This window comes from Tiliqua scincoides, chromosome 3 (assembly GCF_035046505.1).
Source record: "Tiliqua scincoides isolate rTilSci1 chromosome 3, rTilSci1.hap2, whole genome shotgun sequence".
NCBI classification, from domain to species: Eukaryota; Metazoa; Chordata; class Lepidosauria; order Squamata; family Scincidae; genus Tiliqua; species Tiliqua scincoides.
The window spans coordinates 199,167,699-199,195,581 of NC_089823.1; the positions used below are offsets into that span (position 1 = coordinate 199,167,699).

General features: G+C 49.2%; 1 protein-coding gene across 1 annotated transcript; it reads left to right on the forward strand.

Moving 5' to 3' along the window:
* Positions 1-3,721: 3,721 nt before the first annotated feature.
* Positions 3,722-27,780, forward strand: DTYMK (deoxythymidylate kinase). The gene is made up of 5 exons (XM_066621176.1): positions 3,722-3,938; positions 5,675-5,783; positions 6,830-6,920; positions 9,287-9,484; positions 26,933-27,780. The coding sequence occupies exons 1-5, from the start codon at positions 3,809-3,811 to the stop codon at positions 27,041-27,043; spliced, it is 639 nt and encodes a 212-aa protein (XP_066477273.1). The 5' UTR covers positions 3,722-3,808; the 3' UTR covers positions 27,044-27,780.
* Positions 27,781-27,883: the final 103 nt, after the last annotated feature.

The window sequence follows — 27,883 nt, forward strand, 5'->3', positions numbered from 1 at the left end:
AGCTACTGGCAAGCTATATATGATAGCACACATGGCCTCTGGGAAACTAAGTGCCTTGGGAACAAAGTACCAGGTAAGGCACCGTGAGTTTAGCATCCCTGCGAGTTCAGCAGTAGGGTGAGGAAGCCAGGGCCCCAGACACTGCCCTTCTCTTGAGAAGAGGGCAGCAAACCAGTGTAGGGTTTTTTAAGTACCTGACAACAATATGCCCAGCTCACAATATGGAAATATCCCAAGATGCCCAGTTCACCCATAAGGCTCTTCTGTGACCAAAAAGCTATCCCTCTCAGAGAACCAGTTAACTGTGGTTTACCAGTTAACCAGTTAATGAATGTGTGTTCATTCGGGGTCATACCCCTAAATAAAAACAACAAAAAAAGCTATGCAGTCAGACAGCCAGCAGCAGGGTGGGGGCTATCCAGTGGCTAACATGTATGATTATATGCCTCTGGGGCATAAGGCATGGGTGTGTCCTTGGTGCAAGGAGCTCCAGGGTCTCAGGGAACTCCGCTCCCTTGAAGCCTTGGTGGCCGACCTGGAGAAGCAGAGGCAGGTAGAGAAGGACAGTGGGAGGTCTTCTGGGGATGGATCAGGCTTTGTCCCACCCTCAGGTGCACAGCTCCTCAGCTGCCCATGTGGGAAGTCTGGGGCTGGAGGACGTCATCCTGGAGAGGCACCAGGATGCAGGTCTCTTATTATCAGGTGTGCTCCCTGGGGCATTTGGTGGGGCTGCTGTGAGATACAGGAAGCTGGACTAGATGGGCCTATGGCCTGATCCAGTGGGGCTGTTCTTATGTTGTCTCTCTTCCCCAGATTCCACCCTGATTCTGAGATTTCCCAAGCAGTTAATAGGGAAAGGTTCTGGATCCCTGGGAATCCTGCTCCTTCCTCTTCCCCAGGTGGACACAGGTCTCTCAGGCTGCTTCCTCCTAAGCCCCAGGCCTCTCACCAGGCACAGGCAGCCAGTCTGCCTTCCCTGGTTTGTTTTCACTCCTCTTTCTCCTCTCACCTTGGGTCCGATCAGTCATGTTCCCTCTTAACTCTTCCTCCTCCATGCCCAGCTTTCCTCATGTCTCTTCATCCCTCTCCTTTTCCTTACCCTCTTTCAGAATCCAGCCAAGTGGTTACCCCTTGGTTATCCCTGTCTCATCTCTATCCTTGTTTCTGTTCTTTCCTCCATCTTCCTTGCTCCCTCACCCCTTTTCCTTCATCCTACCTTATTGCAGCCCAGCCCTTTTAAAAGAGTGGGAGCCATCCTCTGCCCTTCTAGCCAGGGGCTGCCTATCCACCCTCCCAACTGACAGCCCTGAGCAGGAAACAGCCAAAGATATCATTGGCTGTCACTCTGGCACACAGCTGATCAGCAGGGTTGCATGTGCCCATCCCACTGGCAGGACTGTATGTTCTTCCCACCAGCTTGTCATGTCTTTTCGGGGAGCACAGCTATATGCTGTACTGTTCTTAATCCTTTTAATTTACAAGAAGTCTTCACTTACCATAGTGGTAGAGGCCTTCTCAATATAAGGAAATACTTGTTATTTTATATTTTACCTCAGAATGCCAGATGCAAGGGAGGGCACCAAGATGAGGTCTCTTGTTATCTGGTGTGCTCCCTGGGGCATTTAGTGGGCCACTGTGAGACACAGGAAGCTGGACTAGATGGGCCTGTGGCCTGATCCAGTGGGGCTGTTCTTATGTTCTTATAGGACTGGGCTGTTAGTCTCTATGGCTGCAGTCCGAGCACTCTTGAGCCCAATCCTATGCACGTCTACTCAGAAGTAAGTCCTATAATAGTCAATGGGGCTTACTCCCAGGAAAGTGTGGACTGCAGCCTTACCTGGGAGTAAATGCTATTGAACCTAATGGGACCTACTTCTGAGTAAGTAGAATTGCCCAGTATAGTTCACCCGGATCACTCTCAGGTCAGCGCGGGTAGGTGTGCAGCCAGGCTGCTGCAGTGTTAGGAAGTCCACTTGCCCAACGCTGCATATCCGCAGCAGGGACCAAATGTGCCCACCGGGCAGGAAAGGGAAAGAGGGGGGACCCGGGAAACTATAGGCCGGTCAGCCTAACATCCATACCGGGTAAGATGGTGGAATGCCTCATCAAAGATAGGATCTCAAAACACATAGACGAACAGGCCTTGCTGAGGGAGAGTCAGCATGGCTTCTGTAAGGGTAAGTCTTGCCTCACGAACCTTATAGAATTCTTTGAAAAGGTCAACAGGCATGTGGATGCGGGAGAACCCGTGGACATTATATATCTGGACTTTCAGAAGGCGTTTGACACGGTCCCTCACCAAAGGCTACTGAAAAAACTCCATAGTCAGGGAATTAGAGGACAGGTCCTCTCGTGGATTGAGAACTGGTTGGAGGCCAGGAAGCAGAGAGTGGGTGTCAATGGGCAATTTTCACAATGGAGAGAGGTGAAAAGCGGTGTGCCCCAAGGATCTGTCCTGGGACCGGTGCTTTTCAACCTCTTCATAAATGACCTGGAGACAGGGTTGAGCAGTGAAGTGGCTAAGTTTGCAGATGACACCAAACTTTTCCGAGTGGTAAAGACCAGAAGTGATTGTGAGGAGCTCCAGAAGGATCTCTCCAGACTGGCAGAATGGGCAGCAAAATGGCAGATGCGCTTCAATGTCAGTAAGTGTAAAGTCATGCACATTGGGGCAAAGAATCAAAACTTTAGATATAGGCTGATGGGTTCTGAGCTGTCTGTGACAGATCAGGAGAGAGATCTTGGGGTGGTGGTGGACAGGTCGATGAAAGTGTCGACCCAATGTGCGGCGGCAGTGAAGAAGGCCAATTCTATGCTTGGGATCATTAGGAAGGGTATTGAGAACAAAACGGCTAGTATTATAATGTCGTTGTACAAATCGATGGTAAGGCCACACCTGGAGTATTGTGTCCAGTTCTGGTCGCCGCATCTCAAAAAAGACATAGTGGAAATGGAAAAGGTGCAAAAGAGAGCGACTAAGATGATTACGGGGCTGGGGCACCTTCCTTATGAGGAAAGGCTACGGCGTTTGGGCCTCTTCAGCCTAGAAAAGAGACGCTTGAGGGGGGACATGATTGAGACATACAAAATTATGCAGGGGGTGGACAGAGTGGATAGGGAGATGCTCTTTACACTCTCACATAATACCAGAACCAGGGGACATCCACTAAAATTGAGTGTTGGGAGTGTTAGGACAGACCAAAGAAAATATTTCTTTACTCAGCGTGTGGTCGGTCTGTGGAACTCCTTGCCACAGGATGTGGTGCTGGCGTCTAGCCTAGATGCCTTTAAAAGGGGATTGGACAAGTTTCTGGAGGAAAAATCCATTATGGGGTACAAGCCACGATGTGTATGCGCAGCCTCCTGATTTTAGAAATGGGTTATGTCAGAATGCCAGATGCAAGGGAGGGCACCAGGATGAGGTCTCTTGTTATCTATTGTGCTCCCTGGGGCATTTGGTGGGCCGCTGTGAGATACAGGAAGCTGGACTAGATGGGCCTATGGCCTGATGCAGTGGGGATGTTCTTATGTTATGTAAAGGGTTAAAAAGCGCGCTAAAACTCTGGTGTGCTCAGACTCAAGACTGCGTGTGGTAGAGAAGAACGCGAGATGGACCAGCGAGACACAAAGGCCTAGAAAGGCAGGACAAACGCCTTTACCTCTTCCAGTGTGGTCACCGTGGCAACGCGGCCACCGCTCTAGGCAGCTGGAGGACTGCTTTCCATGGGTCTGCGCGAAGAGCGGGAAGCCTCGCAGGAGCCTTCGCGCCGTGTTCTTTCCCCGCGCGCAGCGAACGAGAAAGCGCAGCATGGCGGGCAGGCGAGGCGCGCTGATAGTCCTGGAGGGGGTGGACCGGGCCGGGAAGAGCACCCAGGGCCGGAGACTGGTGGAGGCCCTCCGGGCTGGGGGGCACCCGGCTGAACTGCTGAGGTTCCCCGGTACGTTGTCTCAGGATTGGGCTGTCTGCAGGACGGAGGCGATGGAGGTTCAGCGGGCGTAGCTGTTCCTGGCACGGAGATGGGCAGGCTGCACCTGTGGGGTGGCTGCTTGTCCCATGGCTGGCGGTGGGGCGGGTGTGTGGCTGCCCCCCACTGTCACAACTCTTGGCTGAACCAGTGGCCTCGGATAGCAGCCTCACAGCATAGGCCTGTGCTGGTCTACTCAGGAGTAAGTCCTATTGGGATCAGTTGGGCTTAATCCCAGGAAAGGTTGTATAGGGGTGCAGCCTTCCACTGCTTATGCCAGACCTAATTATTTGAGCCAGTGTTTCTCAAACTGGGTTGGATCCACTAGGTGGGTTGTGAGCCAATTTCAGGTGGGTCCCCATTCATTTCAATGTGCATTTTATTTTTAATATATTAGACTTGATGCTACCATGGTATGTGACTGCATTTGGGGTAATGTGACAAATCTGTACTTTTAACAGGCTACTATGTATATGCTTTTAACAATGCTAGTAAATGGGACTTGCTCCTGGGTAAGTTCAGGAAGAATTGCAGCCTATGATTGTTAAAAATTTTCCTGCCTGATGATATCTCTTCTGGTGGGTCCTGACAGATTCTCGTTCTAAAAAGTGGGTCCAGGCACTAGAAGCTTGAGAGTTAGGGCAGATGAAAGAAAATTTCTTTACTCAGCATGTAGTTGGTCTGTGGAACTCCTTGCCACCGCATGTGGTGATGACATCTGGCCTAGACGCCTTTAAAAGGGGACTGGACAAATTTCTGGAGGAAAAGTCCATCACGGGTTAGAAGCCATGATGTTACGGATTACAACCTCCTGGTTTTAGCAGTGGTTTATCTCAGGATGCCAGATGCAAGGGATGGCACCAGGATGCAAGTCTCTTGTTGTCTTGTGTGCTTGCTGAGGCATTTGGTGAGGTAATGCGAGATACAGGAAGTTGGACTTGATGGACCTATGGCCTGATCCAGTGGGGCAGTTCTTATGTTCTTAACCACTGACTTGAGCCATTTCTTCCCAACATTGCATATACACAACAGGGATCAAATGTGTATATCTGTGGGCTGAGCAGAAATTGTTTCTTTTTTTTCTCTTTGGAAAACAGGTTTTTTCCCTCCTTCACTTGTTGGGATCTCTTTGAACCCATTTTGTAAAATTGCATGGAATGAGCAGTGTAAGTGCATGCTAAGTGCAAAATGTTCTTTGCTTCTTTGCTTCCATTTCAAGAGGCAGACTCACCCCAGCAGTGTCTGTTCTAGTGGCTGCTGGTATTCTTTTGCATCTTTTTAGATTGTGAGCCCTTTTGGCACAGGGAGCCATTTAGCTATTTGATTTTTCTCTGTAAACCGCTTTGTGAACTTTTAGTTGAAAAGTGGTATATAAATACTGTTGTTAATAATAATAATAATAATAATAATAATAATAATGTGTATCTGACTGGAGTGTGAAGTGTCATTCCACATTGGTGCTGTGGGTGAGTGGATGGGTGAATTAGCACATTTGACAGGCAAAGCAAGCAGTGACATAAAACAAAAATCATTTCTTCTCTACTGTGGTCTGTGCAAGGCTGACTACAATGCTGGAGGAAGTGGCTCTAGTTCCTCTGTGTGCAAGAGGTTCATTTGAGTAATGCTTTCTAATGTGGTGTACGTTGGGGAGAGGGGTTTTTTTTTTGGAATGGTAAATATGTTTATCTCATTGCACTTTCTTATTACAGAAAGAACCACAGAAATTGGACAGTTGCTAGGTTCCTACTTGGAAAAGAAGAGCAACTTGGAGGACCACACGGTGCATTTACTGTTTTCTGCTAATCGTTGGGAACAAGTGTGAGGACTTATTTTTGTCAAATACTAGATTTTGATGAGTTTTGAGCTGCTATTAAAATGTCAGTGGAGTAGTTTTTGATTTGGGGAAGTTATAACTTCGGAAGAGGGGAGCCCAACACCAACCCCAGATTCTGCTGATCTTTAGCAGGGTGACTGTAGTATATATGTTTGCCTGTTGTACAGAACTTTGGGTTTTTAGAAAAGTGATATAGAAATCAAATAAATAAATATGCCTTCAGACCAAATTAACATGTACCCTATGTTGATGTTATGTGATGTATAAATATAACAACCCTTTTTCCTACTGGCTAGAAGGAATTGAATAGAATATGGGATTAAGGGGAAAATGATGTGGATTAAATGGCATATACGTACAAAGCTTTCCATGGAAATTGTTTTTATAGGAATGTTTACACCAGGGGTGTCAAACATAAGGCCTGGGGGCCGGACGTGGCCCACGGAAGCTTTTTATCTGACCCTCAGGCTCTCAGCTGCTGAGCAGTGCTAAGGAGTTACTGCTAAAAGGGCAGCCCACATGAAAATTGGTCTCCCATATTTTGAAATATGATCAAGATTTGTGTATTTTCTGTTCTGTCATTTGCAGTTAATGAGTTCCTAAGTGAGAAGAAGTGGGTATTTTTTGTTATAACCTGTTTAATGACATCACTTCCTGCCTCATGACATCACTTCCAGCCCTCAGCAGGCATCATGTATGCTATTCAGCCCTCTGTATGAAATGAGTTTGACACCCCTGGTTTACACTATCAGAAAGAAAACAGTGGCATTGAGAACATGTGACTTTTGAGCATTCCTGGAAAAAGAGTGTACATACTCACCTGAGAGAGACAGCATACTGAAAAAAAGATACAAATTGCTTGATTTGACTGGTGTTGCATCCATTTGGTATATTACTGATTAATTTTATGAAACAATGCATTCTTAGAAATGACAATCTGCAGTACCAGATACATCACTGCTTTGTCCAACCCTGTTTGCATATCTGCACTTGTCTAAAGTAGTGAATCCTCTCTTTTTTTGTGATTTAGGCCGTTGATTAAAAAGAAGTTAAATCAGGGTATCACTCTGGTTGTAGACAGATATGCCTTTTCTGGAGTGGCCTTCACAAGTGCTAAAGAGGTAGGTGAAAAAATTCACACATCAGGTTAGTACAGGGGTGCCCAAACCCCAGCCCTGGGGCTACTTGTAATCCTCGAGGACTCCCAGTCCGGCCCATGGCAAGCCTCCACTCTCCAATGAGTCTCTGGCCCTCCAGAGACTTGCTGGAGCCCGCGCTGGCCTGACACAACTGCTTTCAGAGTGACGGCCAACAGTTCAACCTCTCGCGTGAGAGTGACGAGGGCTCCTCCACTGCTTACTGTTTCACATCTGTAATATAGCAGTGGCGGCAAAGGAAAGGCCAGCCTTGCTTTGTGCAGGGCCTTTTATAGACCACGAGCTATTGCAAGACCTTCATTCACTCATAAAAGTTCCATCTCTAATATAATCATTGATGTAAATTTATTCAAATTTTAAATGTAAATTAATTCTTTTTTCCTGGCCCCCGACTTGGTGTCGGAGAGATGATGTGGCCCTCCTCCCAAAAACTTTGGACACCCCTGGGTTAGTATGAAGATGATATACTGTATCAGAGCTAGCAGTAAAGCATGTTGACCCAGCCTATTCTAACTGTAGAAATAACCAATACTGGGTATTGGATCACATTTCTCTGATCTTGCAAGCTGCTAATCCATGAAATTCACTTGGGGTCATTGGGCAAATAGATTAATCTCAAAGACGGTTAGCGTGTGCAGTTCAATGTTGGGCATGTTTACTCAGAAGTGACTTTTCAGTTCAGTGGGGCTTATGTTTAAGCAAGAATGCATAGGACTGCAGTCTTCGTTGCTGTAAATATTTTGTGGTGTGTGTGTGTATAAAACGTAATATATATGTTACAACCCTTCCTATGCCCTTGGTGGAATAGTGCAGGAAAAAAAGGGAAATATTACATATGTGAAGAAAAAGTTCTTAACTGATACAGCATAACATAGCATCTTAAAGCAGAAATTGATTTTTTAGAAAGGCTGCATATAGGCACAATGGCTTAAACATCTCATAATATTAAAAAAAAATCTAAAATAATAAGCTTTGAATTTGCTTTCCTGTAGCCAATGTGGTAATGGTATTACCAGTGGATTGCAGCAGCCTCCAAGCTCTCATGTACAGTACAGCCTGAGAGAATTCGGCTGGGGTGAGGCTAGCTGAGCAGGAATCATAAAGGATGAAGTAAAGATGTAGGGGAGATGGGCAAAAGGACCAGGAACAAGGACTGAGGTTGAACAGACAGAGAAGAGGAAAATGAAAACAAAAAGGAGACAGGCTGGGAAAAATGGCGAGTGCAAGGAAGTAAAAAATATAACTGGGGGAAGTTCAGGGAACTTGAGAGGAGGCTGGGAGAAACAAGTTCAAGAAGAGGAAGATATTGGGATGTAAAGGTGGAAGAGGCTGGAAGGGAAAGTCGGTAGAGACAGGAAGGAGAAGGAACAGGAGAGAGAAGATGTACCTCAATTCCTTGTGCAAGGTTCCCCCCTTTTGCAAATCACAGGTGTTCCAGTCCCTACCTAGGTATTGGGCTGCAGGGAGAGGAATATTGAGGGGTTGGTTCCCTGACCCTAAGCAAGGATTGATAAATGCCAAAACTTAGATGCTGAACTTGTGACCAGATTCACTTGCATTGAAGAACCACTCCCCCTGACAATTTTTCTCCTTGTGAATAACCCTTAATAATAAGCCTAACTTCATCAGCTTTAGTTCCTCTTAATGAGTTTCCCATCCCTCTTGGATGTTGAACTTCCCCAAGGGATAGGGATGAGGTGGGCAGAGACCAATAGCTTCTTAATTATTTGCAATCAAATCCTTCATCCACTGAACATTGCTTCCCAGTTAAAGAATTAGTGCGCGCACAAGACACTGCTTCAGCGGACCAGGACATGTACAGCTTTATGACACTTGACTGAGTTAATTTGAAATCAGGTTATATTATGGTGCAGTAGTTGTGAATTGACCCAGATTGTTCTTGGTAACGTTCTTGGCTTTCTCATCATATCACTTCAGGGGTTCCGGGCTATAATTTGCTCGTAGTTATACTACTTGTTTTCCCATTGGCTTTGATGGTATTTAAGCAGTTTGTATTCTTGATGATGATGCTTCTGAACCAAAAAATTTGCAAAGTGGTTTACAGACAAAATCAAATAACTAAAGGGCTCCCTGTCCCAAAATTGCTCACAGTCTAAAAAGATGCAGAAGATCACCAGCAACCAACCACTAGAAAAGACATTGTGTTGTGGTGAAGAGGGACTGTTATCCTCCCCTTGCTAAATATAAGAGGAGCACTACTTGAAAAACTGCCTCTACCCAGGGTTAGCAGGAATTACAGTCCTAGTTTTCTATCCGATGGCTCCTTGGCTTCATTTTTCTGTTTCTCTCACTTCTGTGTCTGTGGACAGAATTTCTCCATAGAATGGTGTAAGCAACCTGATGTGGGACTTCCAAAGCCAGACTTGATCTTCTTTCTTCAGCTCAGCCCATCTGAAGCAGCCAAACGAGGAGACTTTGGTAATGAACGATATGAAAATAGCTCTTTTCAGGAGAAAGTTCTACAGTGCTACTACCATCTGATGAAGGATAAAACTTTAAACTGGAAGGTAAGATGTGAAATGTAAGTGCAGTTTCTAAGCAAAAAAGAAAAGATAACTTCTATAGGAGATGTAAATACAGTGGGCCCTCTGTACCTATGGGGGATCAGTTCCAGGACTCCCATAAGAACATAAGAACAGCTCCACTGGATCAGGCCATAGGCCCATCTAGTCCAGCTTCCCGTATCTCACAGCGGCCCACCAAATGCCCCAGGGAGCACACCAGATAACAGGAGACCTGCATCCTGGTGCCCTCCCTTGCATTGGCAGTAGGACGTAGCCCATTTCTAAAATCAGGAGGTTGCACATACACATCATGGCTTGTAACTCATAATGGATTTTTCTTCCAGAAACTTGTCCAATCCCCTTTTAAAGGCATCCAGGCCAGAAGCCGTCACCACATCCTGCCGCAAGGAGTTCCACAGACCAACTACACACTGAGTACAGACATATTTTCTTTTGTCTGTCCTAACCCTCCCAACACTCAATTTTAGTGGATGTCCCCGGGTTCTAGTGTTATGTGAGAATGTAAAGAGCATCTCTCTATCCACTTTATCCTTCCCATGCATAATTTTGTATGTCTCAATCATGTCCCCCCCTCAGGCATCTTTTCTAGGCTGAAGAGGCCCAAACGCCGTAGCCTTTCCTCATAAGAAAGGTGCCCCAGCCCAGTAATCATCTTAGTCGCTCTCTTTTGCACCTTTTCCATTTCCACTATGTCCTTTTTGAGATGTGGCGACCAGAACTGGACACAATACTCCAGTTGTGGCCTTACCATCGATTTGTACAACGGCATTATAATATTAGCCGTTTTGTTCTCAATACCTTTTCTAATGATCCCAAGCATAGAAATGGCCTTCTTTACTGCCGCCGCACATTGGGTCGACACTTTCATCGACCTGTCCACCACCACCCCAAGATCTCTCTCCTGATCTGTCACAGACAGCTCAGAATAATAATAATAATAATAATAACTTTATTTCTACCCCGCCTTTCTCCCCGAAGGGACTCAAGGCGGCTTACAACATATTAAAAACAATTTAAAAGCAAATAAAAACATATTAACACATACTAAAAACAGCAGTCAGAGTAAAAAATAGGTAAAAAGAGCATAGAGCAGCAGCAAGTCATAAAAGAATCAGGCCTGTAAAAAAAATATTAAAAGATGTTAAAAAATGTTAAAAGGCCAAGAACTCAGAAGGCCTGTTTAAACAGAAGGGTCTTCAGGCCTTGCCGAAAGGTCTCAAGAGAGGGAGCCATTCTTAAGTCAAGGGGAAGGGAGTTCCATAGCGTTGGTGCCACTACTGAGAAGGCCCTATTTCTTGCAGCCGCCCCACGTACCTCCCTAGGCGGCGGCACTTGTAAAAAGGCCTTCTCTGATGACCTGAGAGGGCGAGCCGGATTGTACGGGAGCAGGCGATCTCTAAGATACCCTGGTCCAGAGCAGTATAGGGCTTTAAAGGTCAATACCAGCATCTTGAATTGGGCCCGGAAACGAATGGGCAGCCAGTGCAGCCGCTGGAGAAGCGGACTGACAGGGTCGAACCGCCTACCTCCAGTAACCACACGGGCCGCCGCATTCTGCACTAGTTGCAGTTTCCGAACCGTCTTCAAGGGCAGCCCCACATAGAGTGCGTTACAGTAATCTAATCTCGATGTCACTGAGGCATGGATCACCGTGGCCAGGTCTGCACGATCCAAGTACGGCCGCAGCTGGCGCACCAGCCGAAGCTGAGCGAAGGCCCCCCTAGCCACAGCCGCCACCTGGGAATCCAGGAGCAGCTGCGAGTCCAGGTGGACCCCCAAGCTGCGGACCTGCTCCTTCAGAGGGAGTGCAACCCCATTCAGGGCAAGCCGATAGTCCAGCACCTGCATCGAGGATTTCCTAACCAGGAGAGCCTCTGTCTTATCCGGATTTAATTTCAGCTTGTTAGCCCCCATCCAGATCCTCACTGCCTCCAGACAGCGCTCCAGGTCCTCAACCGCCACCCTGGAGTCTGGAGGAAAGGAGAGATAGAGTTGGGTGTCATCAGCATATTGATGGCACCCCACTCCAAACCCCCGGATGACCTCTCCCAGCGGTTTCATGTAGATGTTAAATAGCATGGGGGACAGAATTGAGCCCTGTGGCACCCCGCATCTCAAGGGCCAGGGTGTCGAACAGGCATCCCCCAGCACCACCATCTGGGACCGACCCTCCAAGTAGGAGCGGAACCACCGCAAAACAGTGCCTCCAGCTCCCAACTCGGCCAATCGGCCCAGAAGGATACCATGGTCGATGGTATCGAAAGCCGCTGAGAGGTCCAGCAGGACCAACAGGGACGCACTCCCCCTGTCCAGTCCCCGGCGTAGGTCATCCACCAAGGCGACCAAGGCGGTTTCCGTCCCAAAGCCCGGCCTGAAGCCAGATTGAAAAGGATCCAGATAATCCGCTTCATCCAAGACCCTCTGGAGTTGGGATGCCACCACCCGCTCAATTACCTTGCCCAGAAACGGGATGTTGGAGACTGGCCGGTAGTTATCCAACACAGTGGAATCCAGGGAGGGCTTCTTCAGGAGGGGGCGAACCACCGCCCGTTTCAAAGCGAGTGGTAACGTCCCCTCCATCAAGGAAGAGTTGACCACCCTCCCTGTCCACTCAGCCAGCCCACCCCGGGCAGCTCTTATCAACCAAGCTGGGCAAGGGTCGAGCAGGCAGGCAGATGGCCTCACACTCCAAAGGAGTCTGTCCACATCCTCAGGCTGTACAAGCTGAAAAGAATCCCACAACACAGGACAAGCAGTTGCCAAGGGGACATCGTCAGACACTGTCAATGTGGCATCCAAGTTGTGACGAATACGATCGATTTTATCTGCAAAATGTTGCGCAAACACGTCACAGCGGCTGACCGTGTATTCCTCCTGGTCTACTGGGGGGGCCTGATGGAGGAGGCCCCGCACCACACGGAACAGCTCTGCCGGACGGTTGTCAGCAGACGCAATGGTAGCAGAGAAGAACGATCTCTTCGCTGCTACCACCGCCACGGAATAGGCTCTGTAATGGGCTCTACTCCGTGTCCGGTCGGATTCATCCCGAGTTTTCTGCCACCGTCGCTCTAGACGCCTGCCCTGCCGCTTCATCCTTCGCAGCTCCTCAGTGAACCAAGGAGCCGCTCCGAGTCTGCGACGTGGCAGAGGTCGCTCCGGAGCAATCTCATCCACTGCCCTGGTCATTTCCCCATTCCAGAGGTCAACCAGGGCCTCAGATGAGACGCCAGTCTTGGCAGTGGGGAAATCCCCCAGAGCCCTCAGGAAACCTTCAGGATCCATTAGCCTCCGGGGGCGGACCATAGAAAACGGTCCCCCGCCTCTGCGGAGGTAGGAAGTCGCAACAAGCCTAAACCTTACCAGGAAGTGATCTGTCCATGACAACGGAGTGATCTTGATCTCCTCTACGTCCAGATCACTGCCCCCATGCCCAGCTGTAAACACCAGGTCCAGCACGTGTCCTGCAGTATGTGTTGGGGCCAAGATCTTCTGGGACAGGCCCATGGTTGTCATGGCGGCCATGAAATCCTGAGCTGCACCTGACGCAGGTGCCTCGGCATGCACATTGAAGTCCCCCAGCACTAATAGGCGGGGGGCCTCCAATGCCACCCCCGAGATCACCCCAGTCAGCTCAGGCAGGGAGACTGTTGGGCAGCAGGGCGGACGGTACACCAACAGAATCCCAATCCTGTCCGGTCCTCTCAACACAACATGCAGGCACTCGAACCCAGCAAACTGCTGGACAGGGCACCTGGCAAGGGAGATGGACTCACGATAGACCATTGCAACTCCCCCTCCCCGTCCCTGCAATCTTGGCTGCTGCAACACCTGGAAACCTGGAGGACAGAGTTCAGAGAGACTAACTCCTCCTGCCATGTCCAACCAGGTCTCCGTAATACATACCAGGTCGGCTTTCTCATCCAGGATTAAATCCCGGATGATGCAGGTTTTATTATTCACCGACCTGGCATTCAAAAGCAGCAGCTTCAGATCCAGGGACTCACCGCCAAGACCACCAGGCATCCGAGAATTAGGGGAAGGACCAGAAGGAGAGATGATCTGCCTATGATGAACTCTCCTTCTCCTGTAACGGCCTGTCCAACTCCCACCGCCATATCTCCCGTGGCCCGTCACTCTCTTGATAGTGGCACCCCTCCCCTCCCCTGAGCTCCCTCCTAAAAAGAAACACATGTGGCAAGGCCCACCTTCTGAGACTGGCCTATACAGAGAGAGACACCCAGCAGGACTGCTTACAAAAAGATAAAAACAAGGCAGGCCTAGCACTGGGTGTCTCACAGGCCAATCCTCTGCTGCAAAAAGACTGTGCTGCCCTAAAGATTTCAGTTGCTCCTCTCTCCCCTGCCTTAAACAGAAGGGGAGGAATAATCCGACCACTGCTTCAGTTCGTCAGCCAGGAAGGGAGCCTTGGTCTTCAGGGCACGAGCCCCAGGCTAAGAGCCACGGGCCAAGAGCCCTTTGGCTCTTGCCCTTCGGCTCGCGCCAAAGGCTCGCGCCTCTGGCAAGCCAGAGGCTTATGCAGGTTACCTGCAGGGAGAAAGCAGCCACTCGTCAGTCCCGAGACCAGACACAGGTGTTCCCAATCACAGCTCCTTCCTCCACCCTCCTGGTAGCTGACCCTTTAGCTCACTGAGCCCAAAACCAGGGGAAAAAAAGGCTTATGCAGGTTACCTGCAGGGAGAAAGCAGCCACTCGTCAGTCCCGAGACCAGACACAGGTGTTCCCAATCACAGCTCCTTCCTCCACCCTCCTGGTAGCTGACCCTTTAGCTCACTGAGCCCAAAACCAGGGGAAAAAAAGGCTTATGCAGGTTACCTGCAGGGAGAAAGCAGCCACTCGTCAGTCCCGAGACCAGACACAGGTGTTCCCAATCACAGCTCCTTCCTCCACCCTCCTGGTAGCTGACCCTTTAGCTCACTGAGCCCAAAACCAGGGGAAAAAAAGGCTTATGCAGGTTACCTGCAGGGAGAAAGCAGCCACTCGTCAGTCCCGAGACCAGACACAGGTGTTCCCAATCACAGCTCCTTCCTCCACCCTCCTGGTAGCTGACCCTTTAGCTCACTGAGCCCAAAACCAGGGGAAAAAAAGGCTTATGCAGGTTACCTGCAGGGAGAAAGCAGCCACTCGTCAGTCCCGAGACCAGACACAGGTGTTCCCAATCACAGCTCCTTCCTCCACCCTCCTGGTAGCTGACCCTTTAGCTCACTGAGCCCAAAACCAGGGGAAAAAAAGGCTTATGCAGGTTACCTGCAGGGAGAAAGCAGCCACTCGTCAGTCCCGAGACCAGACACAGGTGTTCCCAATCACAGCTCCTTCCTCCACCCTCCTGGTAGCTGACCCTTTAGCTCACTGAGCCCAAAACCAGGGGAAAAAAAGGCTTATGCAGGTTACCTGCAGGGAGAAAGCAGCCACTCGTCAGTCCCGAGACCAGACACAGGTGTTCCCAATCACAGCTCCTTCCTCCACCCTCCTGGTAGCTGACCCTTTAGCTCACTGAGCCCAAAACCAGGGGAAAAAAAGGCTTATGCAGGTTACCTGCAGGGAGAAAGCAGCCACTCGTCAGTCCCGAGACCAGACACAGGTGTTCCCAATCACAGCTCCTTCCTCCACCCTCCTGGTAGCTGACCCTTTAGCTCACTGAGCCCAAAACCAGGGGAAAAAAAGGCTTATGCAGGTTACCTGCAGGGAGAAAGCAGCCACTCGTCAGTCCCGAGACCAGACACAGGTGTTCCCAATCACAGCTCCTTCCTCCACCCTCCTGGTAGCTGACCCTTTAGCTCACTGAGCCCAAAACCAGGGGAAAAAAAGGCTTATGCAGGTTACCTGCAGGGAGAAAGCAGCCACTCGTCAGTCCCGAGACCAGACACAGGTGTTCCCAATCACAGCTCCTTCCTCCACCCTCCTGGTAGCTGACCCTTTAGCTCACTGAGCCCAAAACCAGGGGAAAAAAAGGCTTATGCAGGTTACCTGCAGGGAGAAAGCAGCCACTCGTCAGTCCCGAGACCAGACACAGGTGTTCCCAATCACAGCTCCTTCCTCCACCCTCCTGGTAGCTGACCCTTTAGCTCACTGAGCCCAAAACCAGGGGAAAAAAAGGCTTATGCAGGTTACCTGCAGGGAGAAAGCAGCCACTCGTCAGTCCCGAGACCAGACACAGGTGTTCCCAATCACAGCTCCTTCCTCCACCCTCCTGGTAGCTGACCCTTTAGCTCACTGAGCCCAAAACCAGGGGAAAAAAAGGCTTATGCAGGTTACCTGCAGGGAGAAAGCAGCCACTCGTCAGTCCCGAGACCAGACACAGGTGTTCCCAATCACAGCTCCTTCCTCCACCCTCCTGGTAGCTGACCCTTTAGCTCACTGAGCCCAAAACCAGGGGAAAAAAAGGCTTATGCAGGTTACCTGCAGGGAGAAAGCAGCCACTCGTCAGTCCCGAGACCAGACACAGGTGTTCCCAATCACAGCTCCTTCCTCCACCCTCCTGGTAGCTGACCCTTTAGCTCACTGAGCCCAAAACCAGGGGAAAAAAAGGCTTATGCAGGTTACCTGCAGGGAGAAAGCAGCCACTCGTCAGTCCCGAGACCAGACACAGGTGTTCCCAATCACAGCTCCTTCCTCCACCCTCCTGGTAGCTGACCCTTTAGCTCACTGAGCCCAAAACCAGGGGAAAAAAAGGCTTATGCAGGTTACCTGCAGGGAGAAAGCAGCCACTCGTCAGTCCCGAGACCAGACACAGGTGTTCCCAATCACAGCTCCTTCCTCCACCCTCCTGGTAGCTGACCCTTTAGCTCACTGAGCCCAAAACCAGGGGAAAAAAAGGCTTATGCAGGTTACCTGCAGGGAGAAAGCAGCCACTCGTCAGTCCCGAGACCAGACACAGGTGTTCCCAATCACAGCTCCTTCCTCCACCCTCCTGGTAGCTGACCCTTTAGCTCACTGAGCCCAAAACCAGGGGAAAAAAAGGCTTATGCAGGTTACCTGCAGGGAGAAAGCAGCCACTCGTCAGTCCCGAGACCAGACACAGGTGTTCCCAATCACAGCTCCTTCCTCCACCCTCCTGGTAGCTGACCCTTTAGCTCACTGAGCCCAAAACCAGGGGAAAAAAAGGCTTATGCAGGTTACCTGCAGGGAGAAAGCAGCCACTCGTCAGTCCCGAGACCAGACACAGGTGTTCCCAATCACAGCTCCTTCCTCCACCCTCCTGGTAGCTGACCCTTTAGCTCACTGAGCCCAAAACCAGGGGAAAAAAAGGCTTATGCAGGTTACCTGCAGGGAGAAAGCAGCCACTCGTCAGTCCCGAGACCAGACACAGGTGTTCCCAATCACAGCTCCTTCCTCCACCCTCCTGGTAGCTGACCCTTTAGCTCACTGAGCCCAAAACCAGGGGAAAAAAAGGCTTATGCAGGTTACCTGCAGGGAGAAAGCAGCCACTCGTCAGTCCCGAGACCAGACACAGGTGTTCCCAATCACAGCTCCTTCCTCCACCCTCCTGGTAGCTGACCCTTTAGCTCACTGAGCCCAAAACCAGGGGAAAAAAAGGCTTATGCAGGTTACCTGCAGGGAGAAAGCAGCCACTCGTCAGTCCCGAGACCAGACACAGGTGTTCCCAATCACAGCTCCTTCCTCCACCCTCCTGGTAGCTGACCCTTTAGCTCACTGAGCCCAAAACCAGGGGAAAAAAAGGCTTATGCAGGTTACCTGCAGGGAGAAAGCAGCCACTCGTCAGTCCCGAGACCAGACACAGGTGTTCCCAATCACAGCTCCTTCCTCCACCCTCCTGGTAGCTGACCCTTTAGCTCACTGAGCCCAAAACCAGGGGAAAAAAAGGCTTATGCAGGTTACCTGCAGGGAGAAAGCAGCCACTCGTCAGTCCCGAGACCAGACACAGGTGTTCCCAATCACAGCTCCTTCCTCCACCCTCCTGGTAGCTGACCCTTTAGCTCACTGAGCCCAAAACCAGGGGAAAAAAAGGCTTATGCAGGTTACCTGCAGGGAGAAAGCAGCCACTCGTCAGTCCCGAGACCAGACACAGGTGTTCCCAATCACAGCTCCTTCCTCCACCCTCCTGGTAGCTGACCCTTTAGCTCACTGAGCCCAAAACCAGGGGAAAAAAAGGCTTATGCAGGTTACCTGCAGGGAGAAAGCAGCCACTCGTCAGTCCCGAGACCAGACACAGGTGTTCCCAATCACAGCTCCTTCCTCCACCCTCCTGGTAGCTGACCCTTTAGCTCACTGAGCCCAAAACCAGGGGAAAAAAAGGCTTATGCAGGTTACCTGCAGGGAGAAAGCAGCCACTCGTCAGTCCCGAGACCAGACACAGGTGTTCCCAATCACAGCTCCTTCCTCCACCCTCCTGGTAGCTGACCCTTTAGCTCACTGAGCCCAAAACCAGGGGAAAAAAAGGCTTATGCAGGTTACCTGCAGGGAGAAAGCAGCCACTCGTCAGTCCCGAGACCAGACACAGGTGTTCCCAATCACAGCTCCTTCCTCCACCCTCCTGGTAGCTGACCCTTTAGCTCACTGAGCCCAAAACCAGGGGAAAAAAAGGCTTATGCAGGTTACCTGCAGGGAGAAAGCAGCCACTCGTCAGTCCCGAGACCAGACACAGGTGTTCCCAATCACAGCTCCTTCCTCCACCCTCCTGGTAGCTGACCCTTTAGCTCACTGAGCCCAAAACCAGGGGAAAAAAAGGCTTATGCAGGTTACCTGCAGGGAGAAAGCAGCCACTCGTCAGTCCCGAGACCAGACACAGGTGTTCCCAATCACAGCTCCTTCCTCCACCCTCCTGGTAGCTGACCCTTTAGCTCACTGAGCCCAAAACCAGGGGAAAAAAAGGCTTATGCAGGTTACCTGCAGGGAGAAAGCAGCCACTCGTCAGTCCCGAGACCAGACACAGGTGTTCCCAATCACAGCTCCTTCCTCCACCCTCCTGGTAGCTGACCCTTTAGCTCACTGAGCCCAAAACCAGGGGAAAAAAAGGCTTATGCAGGTTACCTGCAGGGAGAAAGCAGCCACTCGTCAGTCCCGAGACCAGACACAGGTGTTCCCAATCACAGCTCCTTCCTCCACCCTCCTGGTAGCTGACCCTTTAGCTCACTGAGCCCAAAACCAGGGGAAAAAAAGGCTTATGCAGGTTACCTGCAGGGAGAAAGCAGCCACTCGTCAGTCCCGAGACCAGACACAGGTGTTCCCAATCACAGCTCCTTCCTCCACCCTCCTGGTAGCTGACCCTTTAGCTCACTGAGCCCAAAACCAGGGGAAAAAAAGGCTTATGCAGGTTACCTGCAGGGAGAAAGCAGCCACTCGTCAGTCCCGAGACCAGACACAGGTGTTCCCAATCACAGCTCCTTCCTCCACCCTCCTGGTAGCTGACCCTTTAGCTCACTGAGCCCAAAACCAGGGGAAAAAAAGGCTTATGCAGGTTACCTGCAGGGAGAAAGCAGCCACTCGTCAGTCCCGAGACCAGACACAGGTGTTCCCAATCACAGCTCCTTCCTCCACCCTCCTGGTAGCTGACCCTTTAGCTCACTGAGCCCAAAACCAGGGGAAAAAAAGGCTTATGCAGGTTACCTGCAGGGAGAAAGCAGCCACTCGTCAGTCCCGAGACCAGACACAGGTGTTCCCAATCACAGCTCCTTCCTCCACCCTCCTGGTAGCTGACCCTTTAGCTCACTGAGCCCAAAACCAGGGGAAAAAAAGGCTTATGCAGGTTACCTGCAGGGAGAAAGCAGCCACTCGTCAGTCCCGAGACCAGACACAGGTGTTCCCAATCACAGCTCCTTCCTCCACCCTCCTGGTAGCTGACCCTTTAGCTCACTGAGCCCAAAACCAGGGGAAAAAAAGGCTTATGCAGGTTACCTGCAGGGAGAAAGCAGCCACTCGTCAGTCCCGAGACCAGACACAGGTGTTCCCAATCACAGCTCCTTCCTCCACCCTCCTGGTAGCTGACCCTTTAGCTCACTGAGCCCAAAACCAGGGGAAAAAAAGGCTTATGCAGGTTACCTGCAGGGAGAAAGCAGCCACTCGTCAGTCCCGAGACCAGACACAGGTGTTCCCAATCACAGCTCCTTCCTCCACCCTCCTGGTAGCTGACCCTTTAGCTCACTGAGCCCAAAACCAGGGGAAAAAAAGGCTTATGCAGGTTACCTGCAGGGAGAAAGCAGCCACTCGTCAGTCCCGAGACCAGACACAGGTGTTCCCAATCACAGCTCCTTCCTCCACCCTCCTGGTAGCTGACCCTTTAGCTCACTGAGCCCAAAACCAGGGGAAAAAAAGGCTTATGCAGGTTACCTGCAGGGAGAAAGCAGCCACTCGTCAGTCCCGAGACCAGACACAGGTGTTCCCAATCACAGCTCCTTCCTCCACCCTCCTGGTAGCTGACCCTTTAGCTCACTGAGCCCAAAACCAGGGGAAAAAAAGGCTTATGCAGGTTACCTGCAGGGAGAAAGCAGCCACTCGTCAGTCCCGAGACCAGACACAGGTGTTCCCAATCACAGCTCCTTCCTCCACCCTCCTGGTAGCTGACCCTTTAGCTCACTGAGCCCAAAACCAGGGGAAAAAAAGGCTTATGCAGGTTACCTGCAGGGAGAAAGCAGCCACTCGTCAGTCCCGAGACCAGACACAGGTGTTCCCAATCACAGCTCCTTCCTCCACCCTCCTGGTAGCTGACCCTTTAGCTCACTGAGCCCAAAACCAGGGGAAAAAAAGGCTTATGCAGGTTACCTGCAGGGAGAAAGCAGCCACTCGTCAGTCCCGAGACCAGACACAGGTGTTCCCAATCACAGCTCCTTCCTCCACCCTCCTGGTAGCTGACCCTTTAGCTCACTGAGCCCAAAACCAGGGGAAAAAAAGGCTTATGCAGGTTACCTGCAGGGAGAAAGCAGCCACTCGTCAGTCCCGAGACCAGACACAGGTGTTCCCAATCACAGCTCCTTCCTCCACCCTCCTGGTAGCTGACCCTTTAGCTCACTGAGCCCAAAACCAGGGGAAAAAAAGGCTTATGCAGGTTACCTGCAGGGAGAAAGCAGCCACTCGTCAGTCCCGAGACCAGACACAGGTGTTCCCAATCACAGCTCCTTCCTCCACCCTCCTGGTAGCTGACCCTTTAGCTCACTGAGCCCAAAACCAGGGGAAAAAAAGGCTTATGCAGGTTACCTGCAGGGAGAAAGCAGCCACTCGTCAGTCCCGAGACCAGACACAGGTGTTCCCAATCACAGCTCCTTCCTCCACCCTCCTGGTAGCTGACCCTTTAGCTCACTGAGCCCAAAACCAGGGGAAAAAAAGGCTTATGCAGGTTACCTGCAGGGAGAAAGCAGCCACTCGTCAGTCCCGAGACCAGACACAGGTGTTCCCAATCACAGCTCCTTCCTCCACCCTCCTGGTAGCTGACCCTTTAGCTCACTGAGCCCAAAACCAGGGGAAAAAAAGGCTTATGCAGGTTACCTGCAGGGAGAAAGCAGCCACTCGTCAGTCCCGAGACCAGACACAGGTGTTCCCAATCACAGCTCCTTCCTCCACCCTCCTGGTAGCTGACCCTTTAGCTCACTGAGCCCAAAACCAGGGGAAAAAAAGGCTTATGCAGGTTACCTGCAGGGAGAAAGCAGCCACTCGTCAGTCCCGAGACCAGACACAGGTGTTCCCAATCACAGCTCCTTCCTCCACCCTCCTGGTAGCTGACCCTTTACTCATTAGCCTATATGTGAAGTTTTGATTTTTTGCCCCAATGTGCATGACTTTACACTTACTTACATTGAAACGCATCTGCCATTTTGCTGCCCATTCTGCCAGTCTGGAGAAATCCTTCTGGAGCTCCTCACAATCACTTCTGGTCTTCACCACTCAGAAAAGTTTGGTGTTGTCTACAAACTTAGCCACCTCACTGCTCACCCCTTTCTCCAGGTCATTTATGAAGAGGTTGAAAAGCATCAGTCCCAGGACAGATCCTTGGGGCACACCGCTTTTCACCTCTCTCCATTGTGTAAATTGCCCGTTGACACCCACTCTCTGTTTCCTGGTCTTCAACCAGGTCTCAATCCATGAGAGGACCTGTCCTCTAATTCCCTGACTGTGGAGATTTTCAGTAGCCTTTGGTGAGGGACCGTGTCAAACGCCTTCTGAAAGTCCAGATATATAATGTCTGCGGGTTCTCCTGCATCCACATGCCTGTTGACCTTTTCAAAGAATTCTAAAAGGTTTGTGAGGCAAGACTTACCCTTACAGAAGCCATGCTGATTCTCCCTCAGCGAGGCCTGTTCGTCTGTATGTTTTGAAATTCTATCTTGGATGAGGCACTCCACCATCTTACCCGGTATAGATGTTAGGCTGACCGGCCTATAGTTTTCTGGTTCCCCCCTCTTTCCCTTTTTAAAGATTGGTATGACATTTGCTATCCTCCAATCCTCTGGCACCGTGGCAGTTTTGAGGAACAAGTTGCAAGTTGTCAAGAGATCAGCAACTTCATTCTTTAATTCCTTAATAAGTCTTGGGTGGACGCCATTCGGGCCCGGTGACTTTTTGATCTTTAATTTATCAGTGAGGTCTGAAACATTTTCTCTTTCAACCTCTATCTGACTTAATTCCTTGGTCAGGAGGGGCCGTTTGGGCAGCGGTATTTGCCCGAGGTCGTCTGCCGTGAAGACAGATGCAAAGAACTCTTTTAATTTCTCTGCCATCTCTATCCCCATGGATACTGATTTCCACAGATACTGGGGTCCACAGAAAGCCCGCAAAGGACCTCCCCAATGCAACCAGAAGTGCCTTTGACTCACCGTGGGTGCCGACCCTGCATCTTAAGGGTCTGAGAACGCCTCCCGGAGGCATCAGAAAGGCACTTCTGGTTTTTGGCAAAAACCAGAAATGCCTTTTTGACGCCTCCAGGAGGCGTTCTGAGGCCCTTGTCGTCCACGAGGTCAGCGCTCACAATGAGTCAGATCACGAGTGCTGAACCCATGGATGACAAGGGCCAACTGTATTTAGAACTTCTACAGAGCAGAAAAATTAATTTATGATCAACATTTGCAAAAGTGTGTGCTGTTGCATCTACCTCCAACTCTGTGAGCGGGTTTATTTCTCCCAGAGATGAATGATGAGGCTGAAGCAGATTTTTTAAATTCGTACACTCAGATTGTCCTATATATCTGGGAGAATAGTTTTACGAAACTCTTAAGACAGGGAGCTTTAGGGTCCATTCCATCAGGCACATTTGCAGGCCCTACAGTGATAGCTCAGCACAGGCCAATGCTGGGCTATTGCCAGGTGGCCACTGGAGCTCTGACACTTGGTGATTGAATGAATCACCGAGCAGTAGAGGTAAGTGGAGGCGGGGAGGAGGCGTTCCAGGGGGAGGGAGCGAGGTGGGACCAGTCCAAAGCCTCCATGTTGGGCTCACCATTGTGGGGCTACTTGCTTTACTGAGGGGAAGGGGACAAAAGTCCCCTTCTCTTGAGGAGCTGCCTGTGGCTGCCCGGAGCATGCAGGATGCAGTGGTAGCCATTTTCAGTGCTGCTGCAGCCCTGTCCCCTAGACAGTTCAGGATTGGGCTGTGAATCCTTTATCTTGGAAACTTGCTACAAAAAAGTTTAGTCTTTAAGGAACTGCATGACTCCTGCGTCTTGAAAAACTTGTCACTCTTTCTTTATTCTTTGCAATAAGGTTTCTTGGACTGAGAAATGAAATGGGTACCTCTTTGGCAAAAAAAATAAAACTATAGTTTTCCCCACATTTTGGTCTTTGTTCCAAAAATGAACATGGTTGTTTGCAGTCCACTGATGTATGTTTGTGTTTGGAGGAGGGGTATTGGAGTACAAGAGATATTGAATAGTAAGCTAAGCTGATATTTGTGAATCTTGTTTATACTTTCTGAGGTTACTTTTCCCTATTGAAATTACTGAGCATTCCTGCCTCCCGCCTCACTGCCTTGTCTCTTGAGAGTAGGACCGCGTCTTAAGAATGGGAATAGGATCACATCAAAAGCATCTTGTTTTACCCTGTACTGGAAAGTATGTATAAAGTCCCAAAGTTTGCACTGTGGAGGAGGGGGTGGTATTTACAGCAGTCCATTGGGGGAAGAGTATACAAGTAGGGCTTGGCTTATTAGCCACGGAGAGGGGAGTACAAGTGGGCCCCGTATCCGCGCTCTGGTATCCATGGTTTCAATTACCTACTGATCTACCCTCCACTTGCCATTAACATGATTTAAAGGCTTATCAGGGTGAAAATATTCTTCCTTACACAGGTTGCTGTAAGCCTACAGGCTTATAGCGACATACAGACAGTTGCAACCTAATTCACTTTAGTGGGGGCCCAGTCCTATCCTACCTTCTAGTGCAGATACAGCCATGTCAACGGGAGGCAGTCATGGAGGCCTACTCAAGGTATTGGAATGTTTGTTCCTTACCTTGGGCTGCGCTATGGCTACACTGGTGTTGGAAAGTTGGATAGGACTGTGTCCTAGGTCTTATTATCTCAGTCTGTAATAGTATGTGGTAATAACAAGCTGTTTCGGGGTACCACAGCCTGTGGGATGGCTCTGATTCACCGCGGACACTGGCGCATAAGTCGACCCCACAGATAAGTCGAGGGCAGGCTTTGAACCAACATTCATGGAATTTTCTATGACAAAGCTATAGTCAGACACCCCCCTAAGTTTAACCCCCAACTTATCCGAGGGTCATAGAAAATTCCCAAGGCCAGATTTTACCCAAGGCCATAGATTTTACCCACGGCCAGATCCTGAAAAATAACCTACCAGTAATTGTTGCCTAAGAACTGTAGTCTCTAATTTATTAAAAACATAGTAAAAGATCATAAGATACATTTTTATTCTTTTTAAATTCTGGTCTTTACCACCTTTTTGTAAACACTATCAGAGTAAGTGCACTGTAAACAACATACCAGTAGAACAGTGGTTCCCAACCTGGTATTCATGTACTCCCAGGGACATTCAACAGAACCTTTAGGGGTACTTGAAAAAGAATGGAATAATTGCAGAAAAAGGCGGGCCATGCTCCAGAATGCCTTACAAGACAGGAATGCCTTGCAAGGACCAGCAAGGCAGGAAGGGAGGTAGCTAGTTGGCTGGGAAAGCCCCGCCAATAGCTATTTTGGTCATCAGTTCATCTATGAACCAGTGATTGAAAACCTGCACAGTAAAAAAGCTGAAACATAATATGTAAAGTGATCAATCACCCAGAATTTCTCAGCACACTTCTGGTGCAAAACAGTGCAAAGGCAGAGTCTTCTGACCATGGTATCCTTCTGGGCCGATTAGCTGAGTTGGGGGCACTGTTTTGCGGTGGTTCCACTCCTACTTGGAGGGTCGGTCCAAGATGGTGGTGCTGGGGGATGCCTGTTCGACACCCTGGCCTTTGAAGTGTGGGGTGCCGCAGGGTTCAATTCTGTCCCCCATGTTATTTAATAACTACGTGAAACCGCTGGGAGAGGTCATCTGGGGGTTTGGAGTGGGGTGTCATCAATATGCTGATGACACCCAGCTCTATCTCTCCTTTCCTCCAGACTCCAGGGTGGCGGTTGAGGGCCTGGAGCGCTGTCTGGAAGCAGTGAGGATCTGGATGGGGGCTAATAAGCTGAAATCAAATCTGGATAAGACAGAGGCTCTCCTGGTTCGGAAATCCTCGATGCAGATACTGGACTATTGACTTGCGCTGAATGGGGTTGCGCTCTCCCTGAAGGAGCAGGTCCGCAGCTTGGGGGTCCACCTGGACTCGCAGCTGCTCCTGGAGTCCCAGGTGGTGGCTGTGGCTAGGGGGGCCTTCACTCAGCTTCGGCTGGTGCGCCAGCTGCGTCCGTACTTGGATCGTGCAGACCTGGCCACGGTGATCCATGCCATGGTGACATCAAGGTTAGATTATTGTAACGCGCTTTATGTGGGGCTGCCCCTGAAGACGGTTCAGAAACTGCAATTAGTGCAGAATGCGGCGGCCCGTGTGGTCACTGGAGCTAGGCAGTTTGACTCCGACAGCCCGCTTCTCCAGGGGCTACACTGGCTGCCCATTCGTTTCCGGGCCCAATTCAAGGTGCTGGTTTTGACCTTTAAAGCCCTATACTGCTCTGGGCCAGGGTATCTTAGACATCGCCTACTTCTGTACAATCCAGCTTGTCCTCTTAGGTCATCAGAGAAGGCCTTTTTACAAGTGCCGCCGCCTAAGGAGGTACGTGGGGTGGCGGCAAGAAATAGGGCCGTCTCAGTAGTGGCACCAACGTTATGGAATTCCCTTCCCCTTGACTTGAGAATGGCTCCCTCTCTTGAGACTTTTTGGCGAGGCCTGAAGACCCTTCTATTTAAACAAGCCTTCTGAGTTCATGGCCTTTTAAACATATTTTCTACATCTTTTAGTATGTTTTTACAGGCCTGATTCCTTTATGATCTGCTGCTCTCTGCTCTTTTTACCTGACTTTTTATCTGACTACTGTTTTTATGATATCTGTCAATGTGTTAATATGTTTTTATCTGTTTGTTAAATTATGTTTTAATCTGCTTTTAACCTATTGTAAGCTGCCCTGGGTCCCTTTGGGGAGAAGGGCGGGGTATAAATAAAGTTATTATTATTATTATTTCTGTTCTTCAAACAGATAAAAAGAGAAAACACTGTGATAAATACATGAAGTCTCGGTTTTCATATGGACAAGATGAGGGCTTGTATTATTAATTACAAACATTTTGCTAATATGAAGGGTACAATTTATGGAAATGGGCTGCCATATGCAAGTGAAAAGGTTGGGAACCACTGCAGGAGATCCATGAATCAAATCCACCATTAAGGTATCTGGTGTGTTAAGCCAGAAGTTCTACATACAACATACAACACATAACAGAGTGTGCAATTCAATTCACAGCAGAGAGATACAGCTGCATATATTTGCAACTGTTTTTACTCAGAAGTAGACCCACTGCTTTCCTTGGGTGTTATTCTTAAATAATGGTGCACAATTTAATTGTAGCCTGGGACTTTGTTTCAAATGGAAAGGAGGATCCCATCCTGATGTTGAAAAAAACAGACTTGCTTTGCAAGCATTTGCAAAAGGGAAGGAGAATAAAAGGTTAACTTTGGCTGGAATTTCCCAGTTGCTGTAGAAACAAATGAAAAGGAAACTTTTCAGAATTGAAAGACTGCCCTCTGATTGACCTGGAGATAAGGCAAAGTGATAATTGGAGCTTGATTACTTGGCAAAAATTTTAGGTACTATAGGCAGTATCTATGGTAGGTGTTCTAGATTCACTTTTCAGCAACTGTAAAATGGGAAAACCTCTGCAGTGTTCTCCTTGATTATGGAATAAAAGATAATACCCTTTTTAGTACAGTCTGAAATTTTCCTTGTGGGAATTCTTCCACTGACTGCTTCCTTAGTTGGGCTAAGGAAGGAATGTTTAATTTTCATCTTTCATTTTGGATGCAGGTGATTGATGCTTCAAATAGCATAGAAGACTTGCACTATCAAATCAAATCCTTTGCAGAGGAGGTTATGCAAGAGGCTCAACATGCACCCATAGGAGAACTATGGAAATAGAACTGACTTGTCACATCAGCTGGGGTCAGCTAGTCAAAATATGCACTGTTCAACTTCAAACATCCAATCTTTCAATCTGTGACTGATTTTACAGAACAAATAGGACTTATTTTTAATCTAATTTCAATTTTTCTGTTGTCTACGGTGTGTTATAAAACACAGCCTGTTCTCCCTTGGAAGCAGTTTTGCAGGTACTTGAACTGGAGTAATGCTTGCAAAAAAAATTGGACCATGTTTTTTTTTCCACTTCACTTAGAGACTTGTGCTCCAACAGGTAGGAGCTGCTGTTTTCTAGGCCACTAACTTTATTTAAAGAGTAAAATCCTTTTGAAAGGAGGGAAGTATTTACTAATGAATCTTATTTACATGAATGTCTTGACATATACAATATGTACTTGACAGGATGACTTCAAACAACATGGAAAATGCTCATTCCATTGATTAATAATCTTGGATTCATTCATTTATAAGGAGCTGACTAAGGACCTGATTGCAACCTGCTTCTTTTTTACAGAGATAATGACTGTTACAACTTCCTATCCCTTGTACTTGTAGCAAAATGAACTTGCTGATAATTGTGTAATGTGTGTGTTCTACAAGGATATTGGATCTGTGTAGGAGAAAGCATGTACAAAAGTGTTCTCGAACTATTTTTGTCCTGGTACCTGATGATGATAAGGATAGCCTTAATCTAATTTATGAAGTTATGTAATCTTATGCTGTTTGGCTTTCGGTATTATGAGCATATTGGTCTTGGCTAGCAAGACGTGGTGCTAGCCACTTAATTGTTTAGCATGTGATAATTGGAAATATACTGCCTCAGAGTACAGAGGTTTCATG